Source organism: Cheilinus undulatus, linkage group 15, assembly GCF_018320785.1.
Source record: "Cheilinus undulatus linkage group 15, ASM1832078v1, whole genome shotgun sequence".
Classification (NCBI taxonomy): domain Eukaryota; kingdom Metazoa; phylum Chordata; class Actinopteri; order Labriformes; family Labridae; genus Cheilinus; species Cheilinus undulatus.
In genome coordinates this window covers 27,589,403-27,608,855 of record NC_054879.1, presented here as the reverse complement: position 1 = coordinate 27,608,855, position 19,453 = coordinate 27,589,403, and the positions used below count along the sequence as shown (strand labels likewise).

Sequence of the window (19,453 nt, the reverse complement as noted above, 5' to 3'; positions counted from 1 at the left end):
ATAAACTTATAAGATTTGGAGAGCAAAGGCCAAATTCACTGGGCCTCATGTCCAACCCTGTGTATGGATGCACTGCTTAAGAAACCTGAATTTTCTTCTGACTTTGTACCATTGTGCACTCTGACTTGTGGACAAACTGGTTTCAATTTGACAAAAACAGATCAAACACCAAGGATACTGGGCCTCAAGTTCATTCCTTGTATGAGAACATAATATCTCAAGGTCACAGAGTGTGCTTTTTTCACTCTTTGCAAAATGTCCACTCTGAACCATGGATGTAGACAGACTTTAGAAAACAGAAGTGGAGGTCATTGGGCCTCATGTTTATTCATTGCTTTTAAAATTGCACAATTATGATTTAAGATTTTGGACGGCATTAGCAAATGTCATTTGGTCTCATGTCCACTCAGATTTATGGACAAATTGATTAGACTTTCACGACTAGACCACTGGCCTCATGTCCATCACTTTCATGTGATTGTAAACACAATATTCAGGGTCATATAGTGTGTTTTTTCCACTCTTAGCACAAAGGTACACTCTGAATTGTGGATGAACTGATGAGATTCTGCAAGATCAGCAGTCAAGGCTAGTGGGCCTCATGTTCATCCCTTGCTTTTGAATGCATATCTCAGGAAAATGTAATTGATTTTCTATCAACTTTCCACAAATCACCTCTCTTACTCGAGAAAGAACTGATTCCATTTTGGACATCAAAGGTCAAGATCATAGGACCTCACTTTCATCACTTGCTTATTCTCAACAAATCACACAACTACAGAAAACCACCCCAGCCTTTCTTTCTTTACCCATCACTGTTCTTTTACTGTCGGGGTGTTGTTTACCTTGCAGAGGTTTACAACAGCCAGGCAGTAGTCCTACCTTTTTTCTGTTTTGAAAATAAAAAGGCCTAACCTTTTTTGAGAAAGACTAAACAGGAGGAACTAAAGATGTAGCTGGCACCAGCAATTGTTAACACTTTTGTGAGCTGTAAATAATAAACCCATATAAGCCTTTGAGTGGTCTGACTGTCCATCAGTGCGTTTAAGTGGTTAATACTTACAGCCACCACCTAGCAGCTTAGGAGGCAAAGAAAAAAAATAATGCTGTACATGGAAAGACATGGTAAAGAAAATATTTGTTGTGCCAAGATGTGTTCCCTATAGTAAAGCTATTAATGAAAACTCATAGAAATCAAAACAGAAATATTACATCAGAATCAGATCATCAAAGAGTAAATTGGTCTAAAAATTGGTAAGCTGTGAAAATTGTAGTTTTGTCTGTGCTAACAGGGAGTCAATCAACATGCTATGACAAGCATTTGTGTTTTAGAATGCCATTAATAGTGGAAGGAACTGCTTGGTTTTAAGTGCTGTAAATAAGAAACTGTTCTGAACCAGCAGGGGGCAAATCCATCGAAAGCAAAAAAAAAAAGGAAGTCAGATTGTATGGAAGTAATGAGAAAATTTCTCCTAAATTTAAAATATTCCTAATGTGTTAATATTTAAAACTGCAAATTTAAAGTCTTCCCCTCTGGGATCCATAAAATATCAACTTAATTCAGCAGAATTTTCAAATAGCTCCTAAAAGAAACTGCTGGTTCGTGTTGATGTCATGCCTTGTGGACACAGCTGTGCATCTAATCTTTCTGCTGATGTTTCCTGTTGATAGGTAGAGTTTTCCTGATTTCCTGATTCTCATCCAGCTTCTTTTTCATAGACAAATATATCATGCTTTGTGAATGCATACAGTGGAAGAAGAAAAGGCGGTTTTCTCCGTGTACAGTAAATGTTCTTGTCTGATGACCACCGTGTGGCAGCAATGTCAGGCATAAACATTTTTACAGTTCAGAATTATTATGTATTTTTCAGGTGATATCTTTTCCTTTCATGCAGGTCATAAAGGCCATCACCTTTTTACTTGTTACATAACTATTAAAAACTCTTTAAAGGGTCTCTCTGCCACATTTTTGATTCACATAGGCAGAAATGAAGGGTATACTTTAGAGCATAGCTATCTGTGAAAGGTTGCATTGGGACTGAGTTGTAAGGCATGATAATAGTGACGTAATGTGGACTTGAGCTTGTGTAGCACTTTTGTAGTCATCTGACTACTCAAAGCTATGGGGAATTGACCATCAGTATTAGCTAATCCCATTCAAATGCATCCATACCCAACAAAGCAAATTTGGGTTAAGTGTGATGTGCAAGGTCAAGACAGGTCTATTTCGGATCCTGTACAAAAAGCAGACTGCACGGGGAGACTGAGTTTTAATAATGTTTGGGGTTTTGTGGTCAGAGGAGTGTTATCCACCAGTCTTTTAGCGGGCTTTGATTATTTCCTTGCAAACACCCAAAGAAAAGGAACTCAGTCATCTATAATGCAATCCTAGGCATGTGGCTACCATTAAACAATGACTTAAGTTAAATAATGTCTATAATAAATATAGATTGCATGCCAAGTGCAGCCAAAAACTCCCTGTTTGACACTGTTTACCAACACCTACTCATTTCTCGCTTCTCAATTTGCTTGTTAGACTTTAAACTAGGGATTTGCATAACAAACAAATTCCACCAGAATTACTAACTGGTTAAACAAAATTTTGACCTTTTTTAGGCCTGCAATCCCAATCGAATTCTCCATCAAAATTACATCAAAGCCATCTGCAACTACTAGCCCCACTAGCTCCGGTCAATGACTACTGTCATACTGTCATAAGGCTCTATTACACAAATGTAAACAAGCATTGTGAAGGGACAGCATTCATAGTATCTCATAGAAGCCACACTGCTGGGCAATATTTGAATCTATAAAATGGAGATAAAGTTGCTTGTAGGTTCTGTTTGGTTGAGTTTATGTACTACCACATTCAGTCCAGGCATGCGGATGTTGGCTTCAAAGAGGATTGAGGATCAACGGTGAATATTAGCTATGCTGACCCATTTCATGTTGCTCACCTGCAGACGCTGTACTCTTGTGGTAAATACAGTAAATGTAACTAGCTTTAAAGGTTTTCCTAATGTTTTCTTATCTATACACTAGTTGGATGAGTGCAATTTAAATTTGTGTTAACTGCATTTAATGAAAGTCTTCTGGGAACATCTTTACTTCAAATAATAGCATAGCGCAGAAAAGAAGTCTAGAGTGGATATTCTTTTCCAGCTGCACCAGTCTTTTAGTCTTGTGTGGGCTTGTGCTTCCCGTTTTTATGTGTTTCACTGTATATTTCCTATCTTTTATTGCTTTGTTTCATTTTGTAGTTTGTTTTTTGTGCATTTACTTTTGAGTCTTATGTCTGTTAAAGGTCCATTTAGGCATCAGCATTACTACAGCTTATGCTACTGTAAGCGCTGTAGTGTGACGGATTACTTGCTTCCTACTTTTCCCTATACAAATAAACATCAGAAACAAATAAATAACATAAAACACAAGATAGTTGGTCATGAAAGAGGCTGTAGCATCAGCTGATGGTTTGAACCCGCCCTCTTATAAAACTGCACTTTATACCTCAGTGTTAACACAGTGCAAACCAACATGTATTTAAAGGGCATATCTTACTCACACTGCAGTTGTTCAATGCCTACATTAAAAAAAAACACCCACTATAAGCCTGTCATTCACTCTCAGTTAAGTTGCATAACGTAATGACATCATATCTAAGCAATGTTGTTTCTGGATTTGGGAGACATGCTCTTATCTTCAAGTACAGACCGGCCTAGATAACAGGAAGTCACCTACGCTGAAAGTGTAAATTAAAGCAGATAAGTATAGAATTAATTTTCTGTAGTACTGCTGGAGTGTCGACACAAGGATCAAGTGTGAGAAGAACAGATTAGGTCCAAAGCAGTAAAGGGAACTCGATTGCCTGGGTAGCATTAAGGAACACTAGGAGTTTGTGTCTAATTCACTCTAGAGGAGCAGCAGAGATGCACAGGTTGTTTAAGGCACAGGCGACTTGCACAATCTTATCGAAGGTGGAGAGGTTGGATGTGCGCTCAGAGGCTGTTGTGAAGGGGCTCTCGACGGGGCCGGTGAGCATGGCGTACCTCTGCTTCACCATGGAGATCACCCTCTCCACATGCCTCTGCACACTCAGCGTCTCAGAGGAAGATTCAGCGAGGGCTGAGCCCTCTGAGCTCCCATAGCTGCTGGTGATTTTAAATATTGCTCCCCTAGCAGCCACAGACTCAGCAATGTCTAGATCCCGGTTTGCTAACACAACATCTCCTGGAAGAAGCTTGCAAAGAAACCCACAGCCTTCAGCCAGGCTTTTATCACTGACATTTCCCAGCACACCCCTGGAGACGAAAGTGACAACTCCTTGAGGAGCCACACCAATCAGATACTTTAACACGTTATAGCTTGTCCCCGTCACTTGCTGTAGCTGCTGCTGGTTGCCCCGGGAAACCGGCTCCTCAAAGGGCACCGTGATGCAGTCTATGATGACAGCACAGTCAGGGTGGGAGGCACAAAGAGCCGCAGGTAGGTTCTTCCTGAGCTCGGCTCTTGAGGGCCAGAAGACGGCTGTGGGCACCAGAGTGGAGGACATGATGTTGACCATCTGGTGAACTGTTCTGGTGACCATGCTGACTTTGACTCCAAAACGGTAGGCCAGGTCTTGGTTGCGGAGATCAAGGCGGAGACGCATCAGTGTGAGAAGAAGCTGCTGGAACTTGGAGAGTTTCACATTTTTCATCCCGTCCATGTGAGGAGCCAGCAGCCACATGACTGTCTCTAGGACAAAGAAGTTTGGTAAACCAGTATAAAACTTCACTTTCTCTGCATCATTCCTCAAGGAGCTCTCAGAGAGTGACATCCTCTCCACAGACTCCCTGAGGGCCTGGTTCTCCTTCTTCAGGGCTTTTAGGAGATCGTCATAGTTAGCTTGTGCATCAGAAGTATGAGCAGACTTTCCTTTCTTGCTGTCACTCAAAGATTCATCATCCTCCTCATCATCATCTTCATCAGTGCTAAGAGAAGAGGAGGCACTTTCCTCCACGATAGTCTCCTGCTCTCTCTCCTCGGGAGGTTCCTCCTGAGCATGCTCACAAGTCACAGAGCTGCCCTGACCCTGCAGGAACAACAAGGCGTTGGCTGCCTCCACACGAGCCTCCTGCTTGTCCAGGACCTCCAAGACACCTGGCTCCTTCATCTCCGGGGATAAGGTGGCTGATGTGAACACTGAAGGAACATAATCCGGGGAACGGGGATTCTTCACCTGTTTACCTGCATGTGGGAAAAGAATATGTAGTATATGTGAGAAGGAGAAAAAATTGCACATCCCAGAATGCAGCCAACATCCAAAGATTAAGATACAGGGCAAACTGTAGTAGAAGACTGCCATGTTTTTTTCCTGACTGAGCTGGGACACCGTCCATAAAAAAAGAACATAGTAAGCAGACTGGTAAAAAACAACAAATGTAGAGGTTTGAAATCTGTCTAATGACAGTTTTGTGGGTGAGAAATTTAAGGGCTATTCTGATGTTAAATCAAGGTCTTATTAATTTAAATATGCATGTGTTTGATTTGCAAATATAAAAAATGGGACAAGGTTTTCATGAACAATGCAGTAGTGTGCATGGAGTATTAAAATACATAAGACAGCACAGGCAAAAGTGAGTTACGAAACACAAAGATTGAAAAAAACATGCAGATGGGAAACATTATAATCATTTTCAAAGTCAAATGTAAAGCTCCTGTAAGGAAGTTTCACTTTATATTTTCTTCAGCACCCCCATGGACAAAATACCTTCAAACTCTTTACTCTAAACATGTGAAAGTTGTTTTTTTCCCCATTCAGATGAATCATCCTGTTTTTAACGGATAAATAAAGTTTTCACTTTGAATATTTCCTGTGGAAAATGTTTGCAAAAGCTGCTTCTTCACTCACTTTTTATGACACCTTCCAAGTGACAGAGACAACATTAAAAATGACAACAAATAAATTAGTTACTAGTCTTTTCAAAAATGTTTTTGTTAGCTTTGTAAGTCACATAAACTTATTAGTATTTATCAAAGTCTATTAAGTTTCATAAGCAGCTAAAACCTCCTCGTAGAAGCTTTAAAAGGCCAGGAACTAAACTACACTCATATAACTCAATTCAACCTGTTCTGTCATGATAACAATTATTATTTTCTTGAGATTCTGTCTTATTTATCTTGTTATATTGGGATACCAAAGCTTTTACTATTGTTATGTGCTAATTTCACAAGATCTCTAGAAAACTAACATAATTGACATGTTACCATTAGAAAAAAAAGTACGCACATGTTCTTCCATGGCTTTTGTAATCATGTATTTAAAACTCGTTTGTTTGATCCAGGCTCTTTGTTCAAGCATGTTTTGTTCTATCTCATACATTTGAGAGATTGAATATCTTTGCAAATTTGCTAAATTTGCTATTTTCCAGAGGGATGCAGGGATCCCAATAACCAAGAGTTTAAGTACATGTACTCATAAAACATTGCACATACTGTACTTGGTATCTTTTTGAAATATATTAGACTTTCATTATGTGCATAAGTGGTTAAAATTGGAGCCATGTCTGCAGTTTGATGATATTTTAACAAAAATGAGGAAGAAAATGAAATGCACTGAAAATTTACCAAGCGGAGGGATAAAGAACATCCATGAAAACTCAACGAACTTTCTAAGTACTTATTAGAACATTTACAGTACTATCAAGTAGCTCTATATTTTAGGCATCGGCAGAAATCAGCTATAAAAATCTGCATACTTCAGCTGTACATATTGGCTGTACAATGAAATAGATGTGTGGAGTTTTAGGCAGGACCAACAGACCTACATCAGTTAAAGTGTCTATCTTTGTTCGTCAATATAAAATTTCCATCAGGATCAAACAAAGTATCTAATCCAATCATCATTCCTCACACTTTAAAGTGTGTTTTATGTACTTAAGTTTAATTAAGCTGTTCATCCTAAAACTTTAAATTATGTGTTTTAAGGACTAGAGTTTTAGGTCAGAACTACATTCAGATATCAGTATAGGCTAAAAGTATTTTGTAGATATTGGCATATCAGATATAGGCAAAAATCCAATGGCATGCATCCCTACTATTAATTTGTACCCACTATCAGTGAGTACCCAGATGTAAGTTCTGGTACTCATACTTGATCTGGAAAGTTGTGGTATTGGTATATCCCTAAATTAAGAGGCAGAAGTGGGGCCTGAGGTTGGACAGGTTGAGCCCCACTGGTCTGAATGATCGTAAACTATCATGAGAGGTAAGCTACAGTTCATTTACTTTTTCAGTAGAGTTTGAATTGGAGTTAAAACTAATAACAGAAAAGGTAGTTTCCAGTTCAAAACATTAGCAATTATTAAAGGAACGATTTTGGCTGCTTCAAGTAACTTACAGACGCTTATTTAGATAGAAAAATTACTTGTGGTTAGCCAAAAATATCACCAGTGTAATAGTTTAAAAGATTACCGTGTTAACTGGAGACTTAAGCGGAATGCGTTTGTGATCGTAGTCAGGGTAAATGTTAGACAGAAAGTTTCCTTATAAATAACTCTTTTTCGACGTTATAACAAAACACAATTGGGCTCAATAAATAAACAAAATGCCATTCGTCGAAAAGGACACTTTGTCTTAAACATCTGTTGTAACTACGATAACAATTCCTAGTTAAAATAGTCCTTCTTTAAACCTATACACCATTGATAAGTCAAATTTGACAAAAGGTGATGATTTACATTACAAATGTCAAAGAAAAATATTTTTTTAAGTGTTTACGCCTTGAAACGTAACAACTAATCTTCACTCTTTTAACCTATCTTAATGAAATTATATATATTAAGAAGCGATAATTTGCAGGTTTAAAAATGAAAGAAAATGCTATTCAAATATCTAAGCAGATGCAGTCCCAGGTTAAAAAAATACAACATGAAGAAGAACAAACAGTACTGTACTTTTTCTTGCACCAGTATTGTTTGTACTGTACTCATACCTGAGATGAAGTGAGTACTACACAGCCGACTGCCGTCGTTAGGCACCCAGCCCTGTCGGTTCACAGCAGCTATCCAGCGCTGCTTCCTCTCGGGGTCCCGTGGGAAACGGTAGAAAGATAAAGTGGTGCCCGGTGTCCTTCTGTTCCTACAGCCTGCCACCACACATGTGTGAACCATAGTAAGACCAGAAGAAGCGTGGAGGTGTGTGCTACTATTTGTTGGGTGTTTTGACTCCCAAAATGGTGGCTGAGTAGAGGATGAAAAAACGTTGCGATGTCATCAACGGCCGTTTGCAATCGTTGATCTGATTGGACGATATATGAACGACGTCACTGCAATGCGATCCTTGCTCGCGCGAGGATGCACCAGAGCTAACAGTCTGAAATGATCGTAAATCAACTAAGACAATCCAAATATTACAAATATTAAAGCAACGAATGAAAGGAGATTCATGGGGGGAAAAAAACAATAAACCAAATCTATTATCAAGAAAATGTTATCGCAGCTTTTAACATAACTGTTTAACAATGTTCCGCCAAATATTAGCAACTACTTTCTTACATTCTTACTGTTAGCTGGGATGTGTGTACCTATAAACCTATTTTACGGTCTCTTGTGGAAATAATCAACCTGTTTAAAGTAATAAAGGAAAAAACTATCACATAATCTCCACTAATCTTACACCCATCAACATTAAACAACAACTGAATTTTTTCTCAATTATTTCTAAAACAAGAAATTTAAGTGACCATTGCCTATCACATGGTAGGCTTCAACTATTGTACAAAGTGCCATTTGTACCTTCTGCACCTACCATTTGCAGCATCACGTACATTAAAGCTCCTGTGAGTACTTTATAGCTGGTAATGAACCGACCCAAATGAATACAAATATCTGTTTATGACCTTAAAACGCAAAGATACCATCAGAAACCAAATTTCTTACTTCTATTTTGTTTTTACCAATGCTTTAAACCAATACCAGGGGTAGGCGCAACATAGTGACCCATTGTATGTGGTCAAAACATCCTCCAAAAAAGATCTCAATGAGTGAAACATAAGTATTTACATAGTTGTATTTTTTTCTGTACACTTTGAAATCAGTACTTTTAGGCTACTTCTTTTAAGTTAGTTTTAACCAGAGTAGCTGTTCTTTTACTTGAGTACAACACTCTTGTGCTTTTCCATCTCTGTTGACTACACAGTAGCAAATAGTGAGAGAGTGACTCCCCATCACATTCATAAACAGATTTTGTAACTGGAGAGTTAATGTTAGATAGATATTTCCAAGTTGATTTTAACTACCAAAGTGTGTTTGTTGTGTTTGGATATTTCCTGTTGTACAGTAATCCCTGCTGGGGTCTTCAGCTCATGTTTCCCTAGGATTGTTGCTGTTTTTGATGTCAGAAACATTTTCCAACATGTGTGAAGTTATCCACCAAGTTAGAGTTATCTGTGGCTTCAGGTGCTTCTAAAAGATGCATAGAGCATATATCCTTATCAGAATTCATTGCCTTACTATGAGGTTGACTCTGTTCTTTCTAGAGGAGACCCACCTTGGTACAGATTTTCAAGTTACTGAAGCTCTGGTGAAGTGTGAAATATTTTTTAAAACTATATCTTAACTACATGTAGTGTGGAACAGTACAGACATTTCTTAAGTGTTAATCTTTATGTGGTTCTTTTTTAGTGGTCTCTGCAAAATTGACGGGCGACTGCAATTTGATTAATACAATACAACAAAATTCATCAACACTGTTTCACCGCATTCACCAATAAAATGGTGTTTTGGCAGTCTAATGTACAACATAATCTCTCTTTAAAGATAGAATTTGCTTAGTTGTTTGAAATCTACAATTATTTTTGAAGTCCCCCCCCCCATCTTATTCTAAAAGTGAGAAAATTGATTTGATTTGGAGGCATGAATTCTGGCTTCATCAAGCAGTAGTTAACCCTTAGCGTTCACATGGCACGGATCAGTGCAGCAGGCACATCCCTTTATAAATCACTTGGTAACGTTTGAACCGTAAGTCGTATCCACTAAATTGTTTATATATGTAAAGCTCTTCATTGTGCCTTTCTAATCATGTTCTCCATGCATTCATAGCTCTTACAGAACATTTTCTAGTGAGCCCTGAGCTTGGATGACTTTTCGGGGTCTCTGAGGACGGTGTTGTCGTAAATAACAAGAAGTGACAAGTTTATAAAAACGTTGATAACTTTTGAACCATAAGTCATAGACACTTACTCTTTTTTCCCTCTGAAAGCTGATGTTCTTTTTCATTCGTTTGCAACCCTCGATGTCTCCGTAGCCCTAAAGGATGCTGTTCTAGCGAGCCCGGAACTTCAGTGACTTTTTGGGGTCTTTAAAGATTGAATCCACATTGTTAGATCAGATAAGCGTCTTTTAGTCCATTTTTAATCCATTTTCACTTACATCAGCTTCATGCCCAGGGCATCTCCATGTTGTTTACCACAATGCATTGTGGGAGTGGCAGTCGACCAGTTGAGTCTCTACTGTTTTGAGGATTGGCACAAATGAGTCTAACTGCGAAAAAGCACATGGACTTTTTCTTTGTATATATACTGTGTGTAGATATTTTGAAAACCATGAGTCACAAAATGTTTATTTTTTCACCGCTGTGTCCCAAAGAGACTGGAGAACAAGTCTGTGCAAAGAAAAGGCTTAGTCACTAATGTTTTCTGTGTGTTATAAATAAAAATCTCTGGGTTTCAAATTCTGATTTGTTTTTCCTTTTGTCTTTACAGTCCAATTACTTAAAGTGACATTACCGTCGTAGATAAAAATGATGTATAGAGCTTGACTGTGCACCACAGGGTTGATGTTTTACAAGCTTTTTAAGACAAAAAGTCCAGATGAGACATGATGGTGAAAAAAATAGCTGTGCGCTCTAAGGGTTAAAGGGAATATATGAGCATTTAGGTCCTGTGTGCTATTTTACAATTAGTGAGATAGACTTTGGGACCATTTATGGGTATTTGTAATTTTTTTTTTGTAAAAAAGCATCAAGTATTGATTAATAATGCTATGGACTGGATTTTAGATTAATACAGAGATAATATTAACACTGATTTAAAGTCTAAGGGTCATGGGATTGAGGTATAAAAGGGATGAGGGTAACGGTTGAGAGATACAGGCAATGGAGGTGGTAGGGGTCAAGGGATTTATCGATGCTGGGATGATAGTAAAAGTGGAGGAATGGGGACAGAAATGGGATGTCTTTACAGCACGGTCTGTGTTCCCAAATCAGATTTTACAATAATTTTCCTTTGCAACAATCGTTAGTTTAACTTTATTTTTTATGTCAAGTTTAACAGATTCCATGCTTTAGTCAAAAGATGACATATTTAAATATTTTGAGAAGAAATGTGTTACTGTTTTATTATACACAGGTCAGTCAGAAATAACCCTTCCCAGAGGTGCAAATAATAAAGAGCTATGATTGAGAAATATTTACAAACTTGATTTAAAAGGGCCAAAAGTTAACAGGCATGCCCTCTGTGCTTTATCAGTGATTCAGGATTCTACTGGTGATGTATATTGGTGCAAGTATGACATACGACCAGAGACGGTCCTGGCCTCTCTGACTGTTGTTGTGTTTTGTGAATCTAGCTGATGGACAATGCAGTGTAAAGCACCAAAACCAACTTCAGTTGTGTGTGCTCAGTTTGTACACAGACGTGCTCATGGCTCCTCCTACATGATTCAGCCTCTTGAGCTCAGTAAGACACAGGATGTACACGGCTGTCCTGACTCCAACATTGGTAATCCTGCCCAGCTCATCCATCTGAAACTCTGTCTTTTCTCCTGCAGAGGGCACCACAGTGACAGTGAATCTTAACATGCATCAGAGCTGCTTGGTCCAAAAACTTTCATTTAATAATTCTGATATCAATATTTTTTCACTGACCTCGAAACTCCTCTGTGTATTTGTTGATGTTGTGAACAGCCTGGTTTAAGTCCTTGAGGGTCATCTGCCTCAGGTAGCTGGGTAAACTCTGGAACTCGCTCTCTGACACCACAGGTACACTCAGAGCTCTGTGAAGAGGACAGAACATCAATATTAAAATACTAATAGAAGACATAAAGGCTTGGATGTCATTGGGGCAGTATAATGAATGCTTATTCATTTATTTATTAGGGCACAAGTATATATCCATTATCTATGCCACATGTCCTGTTCAGAGAAATTGGGGGCAGAAGGCGATCCAAGCTGTACTTGGAAGAAAGAGAGGATTGCTGGAGCATGAGAGGACGCCGGAGTACGCAGAGAGCAACATGCAAACTCCATGCAGAAAGACTGTGAGGCAACAGTGCTAACCACTGCACCACATGCAGCCCATGCACAAGTATGATCAGAAACAGGTGCTACACATTACAGCATTCATAACCCAATCTAATCTTTAATATCACTCCTAGATCAGTGGTGCTCAACCCCAAAAGTGAGTTGTGAATGCGTGTGTTGAAAAAAAAAAGTCGCAAAAATTACATGATGTCTGACAGCCCTTAATGGACATACATCAGTGCATTTTGTTTTATTTCGTTTTCCAGTCCTAATGATTAAATTGTGATTGTTTTCTCAAGATTTCAACTTATTTATGTCTGAGAATACAAAAGTTCTAAGATAATGAAGTAATTCCTTGTGAAATTATCAATATTTCCCTATCTGGGGAAATAGAGGAAAATATATATATATGCTTCCTTGACCCGCATGTTAACCAAACCTTCCACATAAAAAAATTCCAAAAGTATAGAAATATTTATAAAAAAGCCGCTAATAGAGACACTCTCGACTGGTCTTGTAGTAACAACACTTTCTATAGAAAGTATCGCCAGTACTAATCAAATCATGTCTTGAAAGGGAATCTACTCTTTTCTAAAAGATCACATATCATGCAAAATACACTTTTTTCAGGCTTTTCTACAAAAATATGTGCCCCTGGCCTGTCCACAATCCCTTCAAGTACTAGAAACCTCCATTCCCTCCCTCCCTCTCTTTCTCCACCTTTCAGAAAATGTGTGCTACAACAAGCCGTTCTTAGATTTTCTCCTCATGACCTCATGTGAGGAGTTAGCACTGCCCCCAGGTTCGGCTGGCCCTCCCCACTTGGAAAAAAGTTCTGTCTTCCTCTCCTGATCCTCCTCTGAGCTGGCAGCTCAGAGGAGAACCAGGAGAACCACATCCATTAAGCCACATCCATATCCTGACAGAAGTGGGGTCAGACAGCTCAGTAACATTTAAAGCCACAGACACAGAAACAGCTCCTTCTGAGCAGGGCTGAAAAAGAGGGGATTTGTTAGACATCCAAAAATCCAATACTGGAGTGTACTTTCAGCAACAAACTTTACAGGTATGTTTTGGGACCTCTTAGACCAATATAATGGGGTAAAATATGTGACCTTAAAGACAATTTAGCAGGATATTTTCAGTGAAAATTTGGCTGGTATGACAGGAATACATTGAGCAGTCCATGGATATTACCATAAACTTTTACACGCTTATAAATGAAGATGCATGATCCTGAAATTAATTATCACTTTGTCTAATTTGCCTCATTTGTAACTTAGTTTTTCGTCTTATTTTCTCAAAAAAAAGGAAAAAAAAAGATAAGTCTGTTTAAAACTAAAAGTCAACAGGAATATCACACATATTCCTTACTTCATAATAATAACAAGCATGCATTAGACTTAGTTTTTCAATAGAACAATTTTACAGGTATAAAGCTGCAGCTAGCCTGTAGCCTACTGTCAGTAAACTACTGCCATTGTTTAATATGAAACTTAACATAATTAGCTCTTTTCAGAAAATGATGAAAAGTCATTTTTAGTGAACTTTAAAATGAACTATGAAGAACATTTCAGTACAGGATTTTCCAAAGAGTTTTGTGTTTTCTCTCATTATCCATATTTTTTCTGTGCCTGGATTGTTGGAGTAGTGTTTTCTAGGATGTATCCGGATGCATCAATGCCACATCTTGGACATCAGGGTTTTTGAATTACCTCTTTCTATCTTTTTCCGGTCTGACATTCTGGTTCACAACTGTCATGACAGTCTTCTTCTTCTGCGCCTCTGACAAAAGCTTCAAAACAGAAAAGAAATCATGATTAAAAAGCAAATTACAGAAAGGTTAAAATCCATCCATTTGGAGCCTTCTAGAGCTGGAAAAACAGGGCAGGTAAATTAATTGAAATCAGTATAATACTACTGTGATCAGTCAGCTACACAGAGCATGAGGTTTGGTTCAGAGATGTTCAGTGATTCAGAATTAACTCACTTTACAGATGTCCTGTGTGACAGAGCTGAGGTCTGGCATCTCCGGTGTGCTTGGCTCTTGGTAGTCCATCCTGATGCGAGGCGTCCCAAGGCTGAACTCTTGGGTGGGCCCATCTAGCTCCAGACTCTTGACAGAGGGCTTCTTGGTTACCTCTTTACACTCACTGGTCTTCTTTGGGATTTTTGCACTTCTCTGGAGGTAAAAATGAGACCAAGACTGTCATGATACCAACATTTTACACCTAGTTATGATACCATCCATCTTTTATTTTATCTTCTACACAGAAATAATGGATTATTTTACTTTATTGAAAGTAAATAATAGTCAAAAGTATTTGTCTTATTATTTTCAGATAAAAGCTTGGTGTTTATTGATCTCCTGTAAGGATTAAACCTGCTTGTTGACACAGAAATGAAGCATGGACTTTCTTAAAGATCAGCAGTTATGGAGGTGATTTTTTGGCTGTGATTGTGAAGGCTTCAGTAAATCATCAGCCTTCACTTTGATTTTACAGTCCTTCAAAAACAATGCCATAAATTTGGGAAACACCAGACAGTGTGATCTTCACCTAAACAATCAAACATTTCTTCTGGTCTTACATTTTGTAGAGAATTTCCCAGAAGAGACTCCAGGTTTGGCATCTCTGGCACCTGCTTGTCCTCCACTCCCATGATGGATATCTCAGGCATGTTGTATTCCCAGGTGCGTTTAGAGCCTGATGGCCTGTTATGAGGAGTTGTTTGGAGTTCAAAGTTGTAGCTGTCATCTTCAGTTTGCATTTTGATGGGCTCAGTCTGCTGTGCACTCTGCAAAAATTGGTTCAATGGGGAAGCTAGAAGAACAAGCTCAATTCTATTGGCTAAACAAACATTTTCAGTGGTTTTTCCATTTAATTTTACCTTTTTAGTGCTTACAAGTCGGTTCATGTATGGAGTCTGAAAAGCAGGGACCTCAGGGGTTGAGGGAAGATTTTCAGGATGATCAGGGGATGCTGGATCTACACTGGCTTGAGCATCTGGGGTACAGTGAGCTTTTGTCTTTTTGATCTTCAGCCCTGGGGTGCAAAACACTGGCAGCTCTGGAGACTCCAGCTTATTTACTGTAAGCAATAACAGCAATATGTTACAAAGGTAGTATGGTACAGTTAAATGTTTTCCAGGCTGCAGGTAGGTTGGGCTGGTCTTGGGCTTGGAAAAAAAAAATCGAACCTCTAATATGTGCTAGAGAAAAACAAACCCTAATACAGTGATTCCTTACATTTCAAACAGTGCAAATATAACATGCAAGGGCAGAGATAAGTTTAAGATAATGTTTAAATAATGGGGTTTATAAGGAGAAGGATACAAAGTTTGATACCTTGTGTTTGCAAACTTTCCATCAGAGACTTATTTGGTGGCGAAGGTATGTCCTCTGATGGTCTGTCAAAGAGGAGGGAATTTTTAAGCGGTGAAAATCATATCAGCAATACTCCACCACTGTGCTAGTGGAGCCCAATAAAGGTCAATGCTGTATACATTTTTCTCTGCTCATTATCTCTATCTACCTCTGGGGCTTTGTCACGTTCTTCTTAAAAAGATCCATCGTGAAGTCGTTGTTCAGACACATGGTGTGCTCTGAGATTCCAAAGTCATGCATCTGTGGCGTCTGTAGCTCTTCATCATCCATTCGCAGGGCACGTTTGGGAGTCAAGGACATGGGTGGGGGAGCCGGGGTGCGGAGTACTGGGTGAGGGAGGTTCATCTCAGGCATAGGCGGCGCTTCAGAGCACCACTCCACCCCAGCCAGAGCTCTCTTCAGCTGCATCTCAGACAGGCCGAAGTCAGAGAGCTGAGGGGTTCGCATCACGTCAGTGAATGCCGGAGGTCCTGGGATTGGAGGCAAAGAGCAAGGATCGTCTCCTGCTTCCTCCTGGCTTTCCTCTTCTCCTTCTGCTGATGTTTCACCCTCATTTGTGACTTCAGCTTCAGCCTCTGACTCCTGACTTTTAGACCCTGTGGAGGAAATTTTTGAGTGAGAACTGTTTCACTTTTTTCACATAGGAAGATTTACAAAAATGTCAGTACTTTATAAGACCACATTGTAAAATGATACCATTTCTAAGAGTGATGGTATTGAAAAGTACAGAAATTACAACCCTAGATTAGGACGTGTGTAAAGAAGAGGAATATATACATCAAAAGTTGCATACAACTTCCTGCACTGCATGCTGTCTAAATCCCTCAAACACAACATTTTAGTACTATTCCATCTTATCTATTATGGTATCAAAGTTTAAGATTTAAATATCATAACAACCCTCTCAGGCATAGCTTTCCTTGTGCTGCAGTACATTTTATTAATTTAAGTACTGCCACTAAAAGTTTAACCACATTTGGGGTGCAGGTGGCCTAGTGGTTTAAGGCGCACCCCACGTACGGCCCGAGTTCGAATCTGGCCTGAGGCCCTTTACCTCATGTCTCTCCCCTGCTCTTGTCCCTGTTTCCGACTCTTTCCACTGTCCTCCTTTATCAAAATAAAGGCCCAAAAATAAAACTTAAAAGAAAAAAAAAAAAAAAAAAAGTTTAACCACATTTGACCTCCACCATTATAGCCCTAGTCTCTACTTACGGGTTGTTTTCTGGGTGTCTTGTGGAGCTTGGTACCCATATTTTTCCCAGTGTCCTCTCAGTGTCTGGATGTCCTTAGTGAACCTCTGCTCCATCACTTTGCAGGCCTTAATGAAGCTGCTCACCTCGTTCTCTCGAGTTTTCTGCTGAGCCAAATGTTCCTGGATCTGACCCTGTGTGAGGACAAAGTGATCTGATCAGTGTACTACTCCCAAAATTAGCAGACTACAGATTTATGCAGTGTGAAAGACATAAATCCCTAGACAACACTGATACTAGTGTGCTGTATTGTGAACAAAGTGAAAAATGAAAACTAAAAACATTTATGCTTAATAGAAAGAGATGATTTTGTAAGGTATCTTAGGTGTTGCTTATATTTCGCATTTCAGGCATTCAGATACCAAGTGTGTGCACATTTATATGTGCCTCAACACTATACATTAACAATACCTCTTGAGTGACAATCTGATATCAGAAAACTCACTTGCTTACCCTTTATGCAAACAGCCCATACATAAATCCCATGTCTCTCTTACTGTAGGTTTGTATCCCTATACACTGTATCCCTATACACTGTGTAAAGTGAAGCTGCTGGCAATAAGAATGAAGGAAGGTGAATTAGCCATGAGCAAAGAAGCTAGTGGTGCCTCTTCAACAGATTTTCTCCCTCATTTTGTCATAAACATGTTTTTAAAGGATACGGTGATATAAAATTTAAGAATGTAATTAAATAGAATAAAATTAAAAGGCATTTTAACTAAGAGTGAATAAAACATACAATTGGTAAATACACAAGTATTTAAGTTTATAACATACTTACAATTTAACACATCTTCTAAAAGTGTACTACAAAAACATTTCCCATGTAACTATTTGAAGTACACTTTTAAAAATTTAATTCAAGGAATGATTAATGTATGTTAAATACACTCTAAGTAAGTGCATATGAAATATAAAAGTACTATACACATTCTCTGAGATTTTTTGTACATTTGTTACACACTTATGTAAATACACTTCTTTTTGACCTGGGTGTACACATGAATGCGACACAGTTTGTCATTATGTTTTCAACTCTGAATATAAAGATAATAATATGGACAAAAAGAAGTTTGGGAACACCTGGTCTAAATAATCCCTATAAATAAACAAAAAATAATTCTCCACAACGTTATTTTTGTTTTTTGTTTTTTTTTTCAAATTAATTTTTGACACTTAGCTCTACAGCTAAAAAAAGTTCTTATTTTATAATTCTGATATTAAATTGTGTTGATTAAATACATTGCTTATTCTCTAATACCAATCCTATTTTAATTCTATTTTGAAATATAGATTTTGAATTACAGGGAAAAGTAGGATCACCATTACAAGTACATCACCTTGTGTGTAAGGTCCAAATTATTAGGCAAACTTCTTGTGTTACCTTAGGGGCAGCCACAAATGTGAAATAAATTCTACAAGTTATTCTGTATTGCTCCCCGTCCAGTCACTCAAACCAGAGTGCTTCCATAAGGCTGAGGTTGTTTCATGCTGCCTTTGTGTCATCCTCTTTACCTTTCTCTTGTTTAGAATTAACTAGGGCATGTGTAGTTGCTCCCTCTGCCCTCACTTAAATTAAATACTAAATTAAAGTGAAAGCTGAGTTGGTTGGAGGGGCTGAGCACAAGCTGTACTACTACATACTTTTAAGTGAGTCCTTACCCAGTAACGGCTATGACCCCTTTTCATTATGCTGTTGAAACGTCACCTTCGATGGGCAGAGGTTTGGTTTACAGTTTGTTCACGTACCTTTAGGTTTCCAACGTCACAGTTCAGATCGTGATAGGCTCTCATCGCTCTCGTTGTTGCTTCTGAAAATAAACAAAAACTTAAATGGACGTGTAGAGTGTAGTTACATGTTTTAAAAAGATTATAAAACGTCTACAAACAGTCCTTGCCATCACAACTCACCACTGTCATCCTCGTTATTACGGTTTTCAAAGTCTTGCTGTAGTTTGGTAGCTTCTGTCTCCAGAGTCACCGCCAGCTTCCTTAGCTTAGCAAAAAACCGAGCTGTTGGGTCCATTTTCACATACGAGCCTACTTTATGGAAACTAAACTTAAGAATTACTGTTATAAATCAACGCAAAGACCGATTGTTTACCTTTACCATTCGGAAAACATTTCAATTTTGGCGCCTCTTCCGGTTTTACCGGAAATTCCTTCTTCTTCTACTTCAAAATGAGGCGCTCGGTAAACTACTTATTTAATGTGCGCCCCCGATCCTTTCATCGTTCTTTCTTTTTTTCCCAACTTATTATTGGGCTTTTAGTAAGTGCTTCGATCTTTATACATAACAAACATACCTTCAATGAAAAGACTAAAAATATGTATCAGAACAGTAAAGAAAAATAGGCGGGTTTCATGTTTCTTTTGTTATTTGTGGATTTGTCTTCTTGATAATACTAAAATAAGGCATTGAACATGTCCCAACATTTCTAAAACATGGTGTCTGCACCAAGCTAAAAATAATTACAGTTTCTACAAAATAATACAAATTCTCACTTTCAGTCTTATATATGTGGTCTTTATTTTCAAC

At 38.5% G+C, this 19,453-nt stretch overlaps 2 protein-coding genes across 2 annotated transcripts; both read right to left on the bottom strand.

Annotated features, from left to right (window-relative positions):
- Positions 1-3,465: 3,465 nt before the first annotated feature.
- Positions 3,466-8,186, bottom strand: LOC121522289. The gene is made up of 2 exons (XM_041806488.1): positions 7,973-8,186; positions 3,466-5,226 (listed from the first exon to the last, which is right to left on the bottom strand). The coding sequence occupies exons 1-2, from the start codon at positions 8,148-8,150 to the stop codon at positions 3,905-3,907; spliced, it is 1,500 nt and encodes a 499-aa protein (XP_041662422.1). The 5' UTR covers positions 8,151-8,186; the 3' UTR covers positions 3,466-3,904.
- Positions 8,187-11,274: 3,088 nt separating this feature from the next.
- ska3 (spindle and kinetochore associated complex subunit 3) lies at positions 11,275-19,074 on the bottom strand. The gene is made up of 11 exons (XM_041806552.1): positions 18,826-19,074; positions 18,664-18,725; positions 16,877-17,048; positions 15,813-16,260; positions 15,626-15,687; positions 15,169-15,368; positions 14,869-15,075; positions 14,270-14,461; positions 13,995-14,074; positions 11,905-12,032; positions 11,275-11,801 (listed from the first exon to the last, which is right to left on the bottom strand). The coding sequence occupies exons 1-11, from the start codon at positions 18,938-18,940 to the stop codon at positions 11,644-11,646; spliced, it is 1,824 nt and encodes a 607-aa protein (XP_041662486.1). The 5' UTR covers positions 18,941-19,074; the 3' UTR covers positions 11,275-11,643.
- Positions 19,075-19,453: the final 379 nt, after the last annotated feature.